The sequence below is a fragment of the Carassius auratus genome, chromosome 7, assembly GCF_003368295.1.
Source record: "Carassius auratus strain Wakin chromosome 7, ASM336829v1, whole genome shotgun sequence".
NCBI classification, from domain to species: domain Eukaryota; kingdom Metazoa; phylum Chordata; class Actinopteri; order Cypriniformes; family Cyprinidae; genus Carassius; species Carassius auratus.
Window position 1 is genome coordinate 32,937,075 of NC_039249.1, and position 13,320 is coordinate 32,950,394.

Consider the following 13,320-nt stretch of genomic DNA (forward strand, 5'->3'; position numbering starts at 1 on the left):
CCACACACACTGAACTATCAGTAACCAGGTTTGCAGAAGTGCCTCGGGCCAGCTGGCGGGGGAGGGGCGTGTCCAGCCATCGGCCAATCAGGGTGCAGAACTCTGCGTGGTGCCGCCCCTTCCTGAGCAGCGGCTGGCGTTTAGCAGCCCATCTGGCACAATTCAGAGGAAAACACTCGCCACAGAAAAGCCTCTCAAATATTTACTCTGGCTAAAAATAATACGAGCGATAATGCAAACTTCCTCTATCTCTCGCCCTTTAGAAAAGAGAGGCTTTTGTTCCAGTTTCCATTAGCGGGCAGGAGCGAATTTGCATATGACTGGGACTTGCTGCTTTCTTCTTGAATAACTGCTCGTAGCTGCGTTGGGAATCATGTCCTCACAGGGACTGCTGCCTGATCAGTAAGGACTAATGTATGATGCAATGAGTCTAAACAGATCGGGCATCTCTTACCTCCTCCAGATTCATCTCGTCTGGACTCTCCCAGAGTTTGATGAACTTCCCGGGCCGCTGTTTCTTCAGCGGAACCACCACGATGTAGTAACCCCTACAGAGAGAGCCAGACAGAGACTATAAGGTTGTGCTGACATCCATCAAGATTAGCTCCAATCAATCTGGACTTTCCAATCCACTCGGGATGACACTGGATTAAGCACATGTTTGACGAAAGAGAGCGACCCTCAGTAAACACATCAATAACCTGCCAACCTCACCGCGCTTTAGTGTAGTTTCACACTGCTGGGTTCAGTCTCGCGCTTCACACACACTAACGAGGGTCTCTGATGACAACATTCAGCTCTTACTCTCATCCTCTTCTATGACTTACTTTCTCCCAAAAGACACAAAAGAGATATCTTTAAGACCGTTAGTTACTCTTTTTTCATATAATTAATTCAAATGTGGTCTGAACAACTCTTTCTTTGTCATTTTCAGGTGAACTTTCCTCTCATAATAACAGAGAGCTCTTCTAGTATTCCCATAGTCCAACACAGCTATGATATTAACAATCGCAGCAGTACTTCTCAACCAGCACGGTCTTGAATCTGGCACAAATGTTTGCTAGTCACTAGCATCGACTCGATCCGTTTTGCTTGGTCAGAGGCTGATTGACCCTTTTATTTTAGCTAACACTTTATTTTGATAGTCCACTTTAATCATTCTACTAACAGTAAGTAACTTTGCAACTACATGCCAACTAACATTCATTAGCGTATTAATATACTTTCTGCACTTTATTTTGATGGGAGCACAACATAGAACACACTGTACACGAACATAAGAATCTTTGCAAGTATGTGTCAACTTATTCTACTAACCCTAAACCTAAGCTAACAGTCTACTCTGAGAGTCAGTAAACATGTAGACTATTGCACAATAAAGTGTAAACTTTAAGAAAACAAATTAAATGAAAACAAAAGAAAACAAAAACTGATCTTTAATGCTCCAGGGTTATTGTTAACTGAAACTTTCACTTTCACTTTTCACTTTCAACTAAAATTAATTACTTTAAAATAAACATTGACTGAAATAAGTGAATATAACAACATCACATAAAGCATGATAGTCTATCAGTGACACTAAAATAACCCTGTAATGCACAGAACAAGGTACACATATCTATCAGTGGTTTGCCCAATCTTGTTTCTTAGATTTGATTTTAAGTTTTTTTTTTTTTTTTTTAAGTCTCTAGCAGAGATTATGATTTTGATGTCTCAGTCACAAACTTTTCATGTTTATTATGTATTTCAAGTCGAAATAACATGTCGGTTTCTCTGAGCACTTGAGGACTATAGCTCTAGTTCTGTAACCAGAAGCATCTCTAACTCCACAGAGGACTGATATCTCAATGTCAGCTTCTTATCTGCTACCAGAGATTCCCAACCTTGAAAGTGAGGGAAATAATAATAATAATAATAATTATTATTACTATTATATTTATTTTGTATGAGGCAAAAATGTGCATGTTTTAAAATAAACATGCCTCATTAAAACAGACAATCAATGCTGAAATGCTCTGTATGCTCAGTATAAATACATAGAGAGCCTGAAAATACATTAAGACTTGAATCCTTCCCATTATAAAGTGACACTATATCCTGATCATGTGGACTTAAATTCCAAGTCAAACGAACAAGAATGCACAGAATATTAATATATGTAGATGCAATGTGAATTAGCGATCAGTTTTTGTTCACTGAGATGCACTGAACTGACATTGAGGTTTCTGTACCAAAACCATACTGTGGACCCTGACACTAATGAAACTTTTCCACTACCCACACACACAGGACAATGGTGGAAATCGAGTGTATGCTGCTTCTGATCCTCGGGATGTGGCTGTTTCTCACAGCAGTAAGGCAAACATTGTTTCTGGAGAGGCTGAGGGCAGCAGAACGATGGTGGGGTTATTCAGGATACTCCGTCTGGAGCGTGCAGTGAATAGTGACGATTCTCTCTGACCAATCAGCAGTCTGCCGTGTTTTCACGTCACATTTTAGTATTGCCTCAGCTCACTCAGAACCTCACCAGAAAAAAGCTATCGAAGCAGGTACAGGTACAACTTTTACACAGTGGAAAACCAAACCAAGGTGAGTCGAGTCGAAGCGATCTGGTAATGTGTAGTGGAAAAGCGCCATGAGACCTCCACTCTTATTAAACTAAGCTAAAGCATAAAACTAAGTAGAATAATTGGTAAATGCAGTCCAACACATGGGAACCGATTAAATGATGTAATGTTGAGACAGACATGAGGATGGAGGTGAAGGATCTTCTCATAAAGCCATTGGTGCTGCTCTCATTAAACCCGAACACAAAGCAGAACTGGTGCTCACTTGACTTTCTCAGCCGTCTGAACAGTGGGCAGCTCGACCGTGACCATGCCGTCTGAGCTGGTCTTGCCGATCAGGTAGGGTTTGGTGCGCAGTATGTCAGGAGCTGTCATGGTGGAGACGCGGTGCTGCAGTCCTCCGGCGCTGTTCCCACGGTTGGTGAGCAGGAACGAGTACTGCGTCTCCGGCTGAAGATTGGTGATGAGCTTCTGCGTCAGCTTCCCATCCACCTCCACGCTCTGTCCGTTATCATACAGGATCTACGAGGAACCACCGTCACAGCAGACTTTAACCAGTTTTAATGTGTTAGCTGGAGCTAGTGACCCAAAACCTAGGGAGTAGCCTGTGTAGGCAGCATTTTAAGGGATGCTTCAAAAGTTAGACAGCATTATGAAGATGCATTAATTTGCCAAATTTTAAATCATAATTGCATGTATCCATCATGCTGTTGTTAGAGCTATATACTTAATAATATACTTAAGTGTGAACTGCATCAAATGATTTCAGACACTTAACTGCATTTTACTTGCAATTAAATGAAAACATATTATAGTTTAAATATGTATTAAATACACAGTAAAACGTTAGTGTTTTTGACCCACTTAAGTACATATTTAGATGGCGTTTCATAATTACTTATATTATCTTTGAAATATGGAAAGAGTATGGCTGAATGTACTGCCAAAATCAAAATATATTTTATAAAAGTTTTAATTTGACATTATTTACAAGATAACTTAAAAAAAAGTCACTTTAAGTCACTTAAGTTTAATTAATATTAGATGCATTTTTTAAGCTTTTAAGTACACTTACAAGTGCACCATCAATACAATTTAAGCACACTTCTTTTTGACAAAGGGAAGCTTGCTATGTAGATGCTTTGTGGCTCACAAAACCTCACGCAGGTCTCTCACCGTAAACGTCTGTGCGGGGTTGTAGTTTTCGGGAATCTCCCACGTCAGCAGCACCGAAGTCTTCATGGCAGCTCTCACGTGAAAATTTTTTGCAAACACTGCTAAAAAAAAGTTGGGGCAGATGGATTAGAGAAACAGATCTGCAGTGCTTGGTTTCACCACCTTTTAGGAAGGCAGCTAGTCAACATCAGCCTTACCTGCCAAGCACTTCGCCTGCTACCTCATGAGGACTAGTCCAGAGCTTTAACCTTACCTGCAGCTTACCATAGACTCCGCACGACGCTAACTGATTTGAACTAGCTATGCTAGGAGCATTTCAGATTCACATTGCTTCTGAAAACCAAACTCTTTCTCACAGTTGACTTAAGGTTGTAGGAGAAGGCAAACGGGGGCAGAGAGGGTGTTGCGAGCCTCCTACCTTGGTTGATGGGTTGTGTTCTGAATTGGACGCTAGGACTGTAAGGGCCGGGGCCCTTACTGGTGAAGGCACACATTTTAATATCGTATGTGGTGTCTGCTTTAAGGCCGTCCAGCATGACGGTGGACTCGGGTGCTGTAATGAACAGTTCTGAGGGGCTACGAGGGCTGTTGATGTCTTTGTACTGAAGGGCATATTTGATGACGGCTCCATTGCGCTCGGATAGCGCCACAGGCTGCCAGCTGACCTGAATGGTGGTGGTCGTACTACTTTGGGCTATGATGCCTTGTGGGTAACCGGCAGGAGTGTCCTCAGGTGTGGTGATCTCCTTCACCGTCTCCTCTCCGAATCCCACCCGGTTGCGGGCAGAGAGGCGGAAGATGTAGGACGCCCCCTTGTGGATCTCTTTGGTGGTGTAGTGGTTCTCGCGCTCGGAGAACTCGATTACGGTCAGAGGCTCAATGTCCTTGCGGCCGAACCGCAGTCGGTAGCCTTGCAGTGGGCCGTAAGTGTTGGTGGGTGGGTGCCACTGCAGTAAAGCTGTGCCCATATTCGTTGGACTCACCATGAGACGAGGCTTTTCTGGAACTGATAATGGAAAGACGAAACAGAGAAATGTAGAGCAGTTTAGAGGTGGATGACTGGACCTGAATCTAATATCACAATACATGTCAATATATATCAATATAGAGCACAATATAGACATTTTTACTGAAGATACAGTTATCGTGATAAGGAAACCAGTAAAATCTCTCAATTACGATTATTATCTAATCCATGAAATAGAAAAATACAGCATCTTAGAGGTCAATGATATAACCAAAATCTTATATCAGATTATCTTAGATCAGATTTCATAATAACAATAAAAACTATATAACAATATGGTTAGTTGGTCACATTTCCCAAATAATTGGATAACCCTAATTAGGATATCAGCACAAAATAGATTATTTAACAGCAGCTTAAATATCAATGTCAAATTATTAAATCAATTATGGAACTAATTTTGTTTCAGCTGTTTAGCAGCTCTACAGAAGACAGTAGTGGCATTACGCACCTCAATTCAGATTCAGTGATTCAGATTAACTTCAGTTCAATAACAATGAATTCAAAAGTGATTAATTCAAGTGCAGTAAGTGATTGTTTCTTTGTCTGACATGGCTGGCAATGCTTACATAAATACTGCATTCTGTGTGAATTTGACTTTTGTTTGCAATAAGCAGGAAAAAATAACTCTATTCAGACTATGTGCGATTACCAAAATGTGTTACCAAATTTTGCATCTTGTTGCACTTAAGCGGTTTAAAATCACTTGAATGTTTAAAGATTCAAATGCTTGCAAATGCTTCATTTTATTGATGATGCAGTGCTAAAATATCATCGTGCAATGTAATCACAGACTGAAATCTCTACCGGTTGTCAAATGTATAATGTTTTATCACGTACTCCTACAACAACCATTGCTGTGCCGACCAATAGTGGTTATCAATAGGACAGTAAAAAAAAGAAAAAAAAAACTTCCAACTTTTAAACTGTTAAAATGGAAGTGAAACTTGGGGTGGAACGGTACACAGATGTCACAGTTCAGTACGTACCTCGGTTTGGGGGTCACAGTTCGATTTCGGTACAACGAGAAAAAAATCAATAAAGAAAATCTACTATGATCGGTTTATTTTCATTAATTCTGAACAAACAGTAGTACAAATATATATACAATTATTTTATTTAAAAGTTGTGTGGTTTTGTTTATCCCGTTTTTTTTTTTTTTTTTTTTTTTTTTTTATTGCATCTGAAAAGTACTTTAAGAAACAAAAAAGCCTCTTCTCCCCTTAAAAATTGTGCATGCCCATTCAATTTGTGCACTCTGGCGCAGAAGCTGCCTCCATGTTGCTCATGTGTGGAAGACTTAAAAATGTTTGATATAAAGGTAGCTGTCCCATTTTATATAGAAATTGTTCATTTCAACAACAACAAAAATGTAATTATATTGTTAGTTTCATGGTAACATGCAATCAAGGTCTTTGGATACAAGGTACAAGTTTATTTAGGCTATTGCACATGCACAGTGATATTTGCACTCGTGTCAACTTAAAAACTCTTTTTTTAAAAAGATTTTAAAGTCAATTTAATAGTATTGAAAATCAAGTTAAATCTATCTATCTATCTATCTCTCTCTCTCACTCTCTCTCTCTCTCTCTCTCTATATATATATATATTAGTGATGTGTCGTTCTTGAACGATTCGTTTTTTTTTGAACGAATCTTTAATGTGACTCGGGAAGAACGAGTCGTCTCGGGGAGTGATTCGTTCAGTCGCGCATGCGCATTATTCTATAGGTTCTGTTCTAGTCGTAGTAATTCACCTGTCAGTCAATGCAGTCTTGAGCCGGAAAGAGAATTGATTTGGTCATAGTTCGGGTCTATCGGGTTTTTGACTCGTTCCTCAATCACGTGACAGCCCCATACGCTTACCCAATGCAGTCTGAGCCGGAAAGAGAATTGATTAGTTCATCTCATGAGTCTTCGGGTCGAGTCGTTCCTTAATCACGTGACAGCCCCATACGCTAAAACCATAGACACTGACAGTAAAAGAATGCAGATAATTGAATAGTTCATCTTTCGGTTCTTCGGGTTTTTCGTTCTTTTGTACTGTGATGTGACAACATTGGCTAGAGTAATTAGTTCATTTACAACTTTCCTTACAAAATGGGTGCGTAGTACTTATTTATTATTAGTATTATTTACTCTTACAGTAACGTGATGCATTTCTGGTTTCAAATTGTTGTTTTTAATTTCTGTCATGGTGGTACTTTTCCATAACACTGAATGTGGAAATAAAGAGTTGGGTATGCTTAAAATGTTGATCTTTTTTTCTGTCTGTTTGTTTGTTTTTGTTTAGTTGTGCAGTTATTAAATCAGATTGTCTGTTTAAACCATACTTTTGTAACATATGACACTTTATAAACATTAAAAACACTGTACATACTTTTGAATAGTTGTTTATTGTTTATTACAGAAAAGCTTTGTAACAAAGAGGACAACTATTCCAAAATACATTAAAATAATAAAAATGTAAATAATTAAAAATGAAATTAAAATTAAAAGATAATAAAGCCACATGGTCTAATAACCTTAACAAATGAACTTTAAAAGTACAATATTTAAAAAAAAGAAAAACTAAATATTGCACAACAAGCTATTCCCAAAATAATTTTAAACCATTTGAATAAAAAATAAATGAAAATTAAGAGATACTAAAGCTACGGAGCCTTATAACAATAACAAATTACCTTTTAAAATCACAACAACAAAAATATTGCACAACAAGCTAGTCTTTTTCTAAATAAATAAAAATAAATAAGCTTTAAAATAAATAACACACTGTGGCTATATTTTTAGGACTTGCTTTAAGGCATGTTTACATTATTAAAAAAAACAACAAGCTCCCTGACCTTGGATGGGCTGAGTCTGTGAGTTCTTCTATCTGAGATAATCTGCCCAGTTTTAGAAAAAAAAAAAAAAAATCAGATGGCACGGATGTGGCCACAATGCAAAGTCTTGTCTTTGTGACTTCAGAAAGGCTTGTGTATACTGGTGAACATCTCCTCCACCAGGCCAGAGGGTCTGATGTGCGGGGTAAGAGTGGCTCTGCAAGGTTGGCCATCATAGCATCTGAGGTCTTAGAAGAGGCAGCAGAAGGCTCAAACTTGCTACCCTCTCGTCAAAGTCTTCCCAAAACATGGCCCCTGCACTGGCAGCGCACCAGGATCTGAAACGCCTCACTCTGAGCTGGGTTAAAACTGTTAAAGCTGAAGTTATCATAACCTTAATGTCTTTAACATTAATAATTCAAATTCAAAATGTTATTTGCTTTTAATGTATGTCATTATGTCCTTTTTTGAGCAATCTTCTTATACATATATTACACCAATATGTCAAGTCTGCCTAGGAAAAGCAATTATTATACCAGCAAACTCAAAATTGGAGTAAAAATGAACAAACTAGTCTATAAATAATTTTATTGTAAGCTTGGATTATTATATTATTATATAGCCTAGTGTTTATTTACCGATAGACAGTCAAGAAGACAAATTAATCAAAATTTTATTTATAACAGGGTTTTATTTATTTATAAAATAATAACAAACCACAGATCCTCAACAAACAGTAACAAAAACACAGTGACAGAAATGTCAGAAATAGCGCATGGGTCTGTCACGTGATTAAGGAACGAGTCAAACTCGACCCGAAAGACTCATGAGATGAACTAATCAATTCTCTTTCCGGCTCAAGACCGCGTTGGTTTAGTGTATGGGTCTGTCACGTGATTAAGGAATGACTTAAACCCGAAGACTTCTTGTCAGATAAGAGGTGAGGTGAGCTAATCACAGACTGAAGACCCAGGTAAAGAATGAGTATTTTTTTCTTTATCTCATAGCATTTTAGTTTTGTATTGTTTGTAGTGTGATCAACGTTTGCGTAAGTACTAGATGTGTTGGGGAGGTAGCACTTAATATTTTAATAACATTTTGCTAAAATGAACGAAATGAACGAAATGACTCGAAAAAAGATTTGTTCATTTTGCTGAACGAGACTCAAAAGTCCGAGTCGGTAAAATGATCCGAACTTCCCATCACTAATATATATATGCTGATGGCTATTTGTGAAAATATGCTTTGATGCGCTTGTTGGATAACTTGTGTTTAAAGCGCCACTCAGCAGTCAAAAGCTGCACATGCATTTTACAGTCGTAGCGGCGGTGCTCGCGGCAGTAGAAAGCACAATCTGGTTGCCCACCTACTCTATATACATACAAGAAATACATTACTGAAATATATATTTTTATTTAGTTCACAGATAAACATGCTGAGATTCTGTGCAGTTCACATATATTTATGTGCAATAAGGGATTTTCATGTGCAATACAATTTATTATTATTGCTTATTTATTAATACTAGATTAGTTGTATTTTACACAATTATACACATTTGTAATTCTATTGCACCCAATTAATTTTAGATTTGATCTACCATTTTTATTGGTTTCGTTTTTATTATTATTTGTTTTACTTTTTATTTTTTTTACTTATTGATATATGATTATACATATATTTATTCATTTTATTATTTTATTTTTCTTTTATTTAATTTATTTTTTAGTTTTGAAAACAATTGTAACATGGAAAAGCAATTTGCCCCTGGGATTAATAAAGCTATTTGAATTGAATTGATTTGAATTGAGCTGAATTGAGTTAATTGTTGTGACAGGCTTCATTGGTAAACATCGTGACTTCCTATTTGCTTTCCTGTTTTGTTTTCATTGTGAGTGTGCACAAATAAAAGCAGACCTTTCTACAGTGATGCATTATTAATAAAACAATAAGTGATTAAAGTTGATTCTGCTGGTGTAAGGAAACAGTTGAAGTGATAACACCAACACAAGCACACGCGCACACACGCACACACACACACACACACAAACACAACCAGTTACAGCATTGCTGAACTTGACAGCACAGTTTGTTCTTTATCAAAATAAAATACAGTGAACCAAACATCAGCTCGCCTGCCTCTGCGTCCTTGTTGAAACATAAAGCCTAAAATTTACATAATAAATAATAGTCTAGCATTCAGATATGTTACATCACAAATATGGGAATATTATGGAATGTTTGGATTTGTGCCGACTGAGAAAGGTAGGATACATGAGCACAAAGCTCCATTTCGCAAACAGTTGAGTGCACAACCCTTTAAAGTAAACTCCATCATCAGTCTGTGAGAGACACATTCAGAATCAGCAATAGGTTATGTGTCTAGTGGGCTTTGTTTGTTGACCATGACAGGTGCACAACTCATGGAATTCGCTGTTCATCTGCTGGTGGCGGGTTATCAATCAGCATTGCATTGTTGCAGGCGCCCCCTTCTGGATTGTGGGTGAATAACCTGTACTTGTAGTAAGGTCTCATGCACCGAACCGAGATTTTGGTTTGTTCGTTTCGAATACATGTATCGTTCCACCCCTAGTGAAAACATATCTGTTTTGAATTGAAAGGTCGTGTGTCCAATCAATCTCTACAAATATTTCTTTAAAATAAAACAAAACTATCCAAGGTAAAATAGAATATAATTAGGATGATGGTAAAAATAGTTCAGTAATGCATCAGTCCAGAAGTGGAAAGCAAAACCAGTTTAGACTCACAGATCTGACACAGCCACTGATCCTCTTAATATTGCACTGCTGTATCTATTTTCCTAATTCTCCAGTTGAAACCCTGTAAGTTTGACAATTTGTAATGTTACAATATCAAATAGAAGTCAACAGTGATACTGTGTGCCTTTTCACAGTCATGCACTCAAGGACAAAAGTGAAATAAAAGGCCTTTCAGGAGCTGAATAACAGCACAATTAGAGGTACAACAGAAAAGAGCCTGTACTTATAAGCGATTGTGCGTTTCAAGCCTTTCAGTGATAATCGAGATGGTGCGTAGTATTCTTTTCTTTTGAAAAAGTCTATTTTGCCATTTTCCTGACGGATTTTTCCATTATTTCCTTAACCCCTGTGAGCATTTCAAAGTCAGAGCCGTAGGTGAGTGGAATTACAATCGCCATCATCACTGCGAGGGCAATTATAGGCATTCAGTCTTAATGGCTGCAGAGGAGAGAAGCGAGCCTCTGAGCCGCTCTGCAAAGTCCACAGCAACAGAGGCAGAAATTGCTCTGAAGCGGCGTAAACCTACCGGCTCCGCTGGTGGTGACCAGCTTGGGTTTGCTGCGCGCTCCGTCGCCTTTGGTTGTGTAAGCGGCAACCGTAACCGAGTACATGGTCTCAGCCTGCAGGTCAGTGAGGACTAATTCCTGAAAAAAAAAAAAAAAACAGCAGGACAAGAGTCATTTTTAACAAAAAAAAAAAAACTTTTTAAATCATAAAAAAAACACACTCGAGAATGTGTTTGCTCACAGGTGTAAAATGGTAGTATAATAGAATAAAGGAAAATGGGACCCACTTTATATTAAGTGGCCTTAACTACTATTTACTTACAGTTTAATTAATAATTTAGTACAATGTACTAATTGTGAACATACATGTTTTTACATTGTACTTATATTAAAAAAAAAAACTACATGTAATTACATCTGTATTTAATTTCTGTAATTACATTTATATTTGCACTGTTGACTCATACTTTACACCTTAACCCACCCTTAAACTTACCCATTCCTCCAACCCTCTCCCTAACCTTACCCCTATCCCACCTCAATAGCAGCAAAAGTGTTTTACAATAAAATATGAACACAATAAGTACATTGTACTTATTTTTTTATGTAAGTACATAGTAGTTAAGGCCACTTAATATAAAGTGAGACCGGAACATGGATCTATACACCGTTTATACACCAAATAATATCTAATGCCCCCTCATCTAAACAAAGGGTTTATTGACTTCCCATTCATCAAGATCCTCTGATTCAAACTGATGTTTCTTATCAACACACTTCAGCAGAGACCAACTGGAGCCCCAAAGTGCATCAGGACTCTTTTTCAAACAGGCGAGTATCAAACTTAGTCTTATTAATTGATACATTAAGTATCATACGTACCATTTACAAAGGTGTGTTTGAAATAAGAAACTGATGTTTCCTTGAGGCTGTAGATCTGCTGAATATAAAATTGTACCAGAGTTTCATGTTTTTTTATTTCTCTTCTCTTTACTGTTTAAGCTATAAGCCTTGTTCCTATGCCAACTGTGTGTGTGTGTGTTAGACTAGTTTAAGTGTTTATGTAATTAATAAAGTCTTATGTGTATGACACTTGAGGTTGTTCATTATTTGCTCATAACTGAAGTCCCTAATCATGCATGTTTTTGCTATATGCTCTGAGTAGGTTTGTACAGTAAGAAAGTAACGCTCTTAGAATCGACAGACAGTTGACACTAAGAGGTCAAGTAATTTTTTTTTAATTTCATATTTATTGCTAAGTTGACATTTCTGCATAACAACGTAAAACATGCATGGTTAATGAATGAGATACAATGTCATCTTTTGATGGTTACACAAAATTGTATTAAACATCTATAGGCCAGCAAGCACTGCTTGGAAAATAACTTTGTCTAAGGTTTTAGAGAAAGCAGTGCTTTCACAGTAAGTTTTACTTCTTACCTGGATGCTTTTAACATTCTGGATAAGTTTCAATCTGGTTTTAGAGTACGTCATAGTACAGAGTCAGCCTTGCTTAAAGTTGTTATTGATCTTTTGTTGTCCATTGATTCAGGGTCATCTGACATTCTGATTCTGTTAGATTTGAGTGCAGCCTTCGACACTATTGACCATGACATCCTCTTGAATCGACTACACAATGCAGTAAGGGTTCAAGGCACGGAATTACAGTTCACCTATTATTTAAAGAACAGGACGTTTTCAGTAAATATTGGGTCATTCACCTCACCTTCTGCACCCGTCCCTTATGGTGTTCCTCAGGGTTCTATTCTTGGCCCTTTATTGTTCTCGCTCAACATGGTTCCCCTAGGCTCCATTCTCCAGAAATATAGTATTAACTATCATTGCTATGCCGATGACCTACAACTTTACCTTCCTATCAAACTCGAAAATGACTCTTTACAACCTCTTTTCTCATGTTTTGACGATGTGAGAACTTGGATGGCTAACAATGTCTTGCAGCTAAACACTGATAAAACTGAGATGCTTCTGCTAGGCCCCGCTGCACTCAATATTACTCTTAAAAGTAGGTTAGGCTCCCTTAGTGATAACTTACAACCGCATGAAAAAAAAATCTAGAGGTCCATTTCGATCCATTACTACAATTGGACAAGCATGTAAACACGGTTGTAAAGAGTACCATATTTTCCGGACTATAAGTCACACTTTTTTTTTTCATAGTTTGGCTTGTCCTGTGACTTATATAATTTGACATGAACCAAGAGAAATGAACTAACAGAAAACATTACTGTCTTCAGTCGCGAGAGGGTGCTCTATGCTGCCAGAGATGCTGCTCAGTGCTCCTGTAGTCTACAACTGAGCAGCATATAGCGTCCTCTGGCGGCTGTAGACAGAAATGTTTTCTCTTGGTTCTTGGGTCTAAATAAATGCGACTTATAGTCCGGTGCGACTTATATATGTTTTTTTTCCTCCTCATGATGTA

The 13,320-nt window shown here is 37.7% G+C and overlaps 1 protein-coding gene across 45 annotated transcripts in view; it reads right to left on the reverse strand.

The window, feature by feature from the left end:
- Positions 1-13,320, reverse strand: part of LOC113106534 (receptor-type tyrosine-protein phosphatase delta-like) — a 339,617-nt gene that overhangs the window by 42,043 nt on the left and 284,254 nt on the right. For 24 of the 45 annotated variants that reach the window (XM_026268559.1, XM_026268607.1, XM_026268579.1 and 21 more), the window contains 5 exons: positions 10,901-11,018; positions 4,162-4,749; positions 3,744-3,844; positions 2,833-3,089; positions 455-548 (listed from right to left, as the gene is read on the reverse strand). In XM_026268559.1, coding sequence (XP_026124344.1) covers positions 455-548; positions 2,833-3,089; positions 3,744-3,844; positions 4,162-4,749; positions 10,901-11,018 — 1,158 coding nt within the window. The remainder of the gene's footprint in view (positions 1-454; positions 549-2,832; positions 3,090-3,743; positions 3,845-4,161; positions 4,750-10,900; positions 11,019-13,320) is intronic. The other 21 variants (XM_026268604.1, XM_026268603.1, XM_026268605.1 and 18 more) reach the window with 3 other exon arrangements.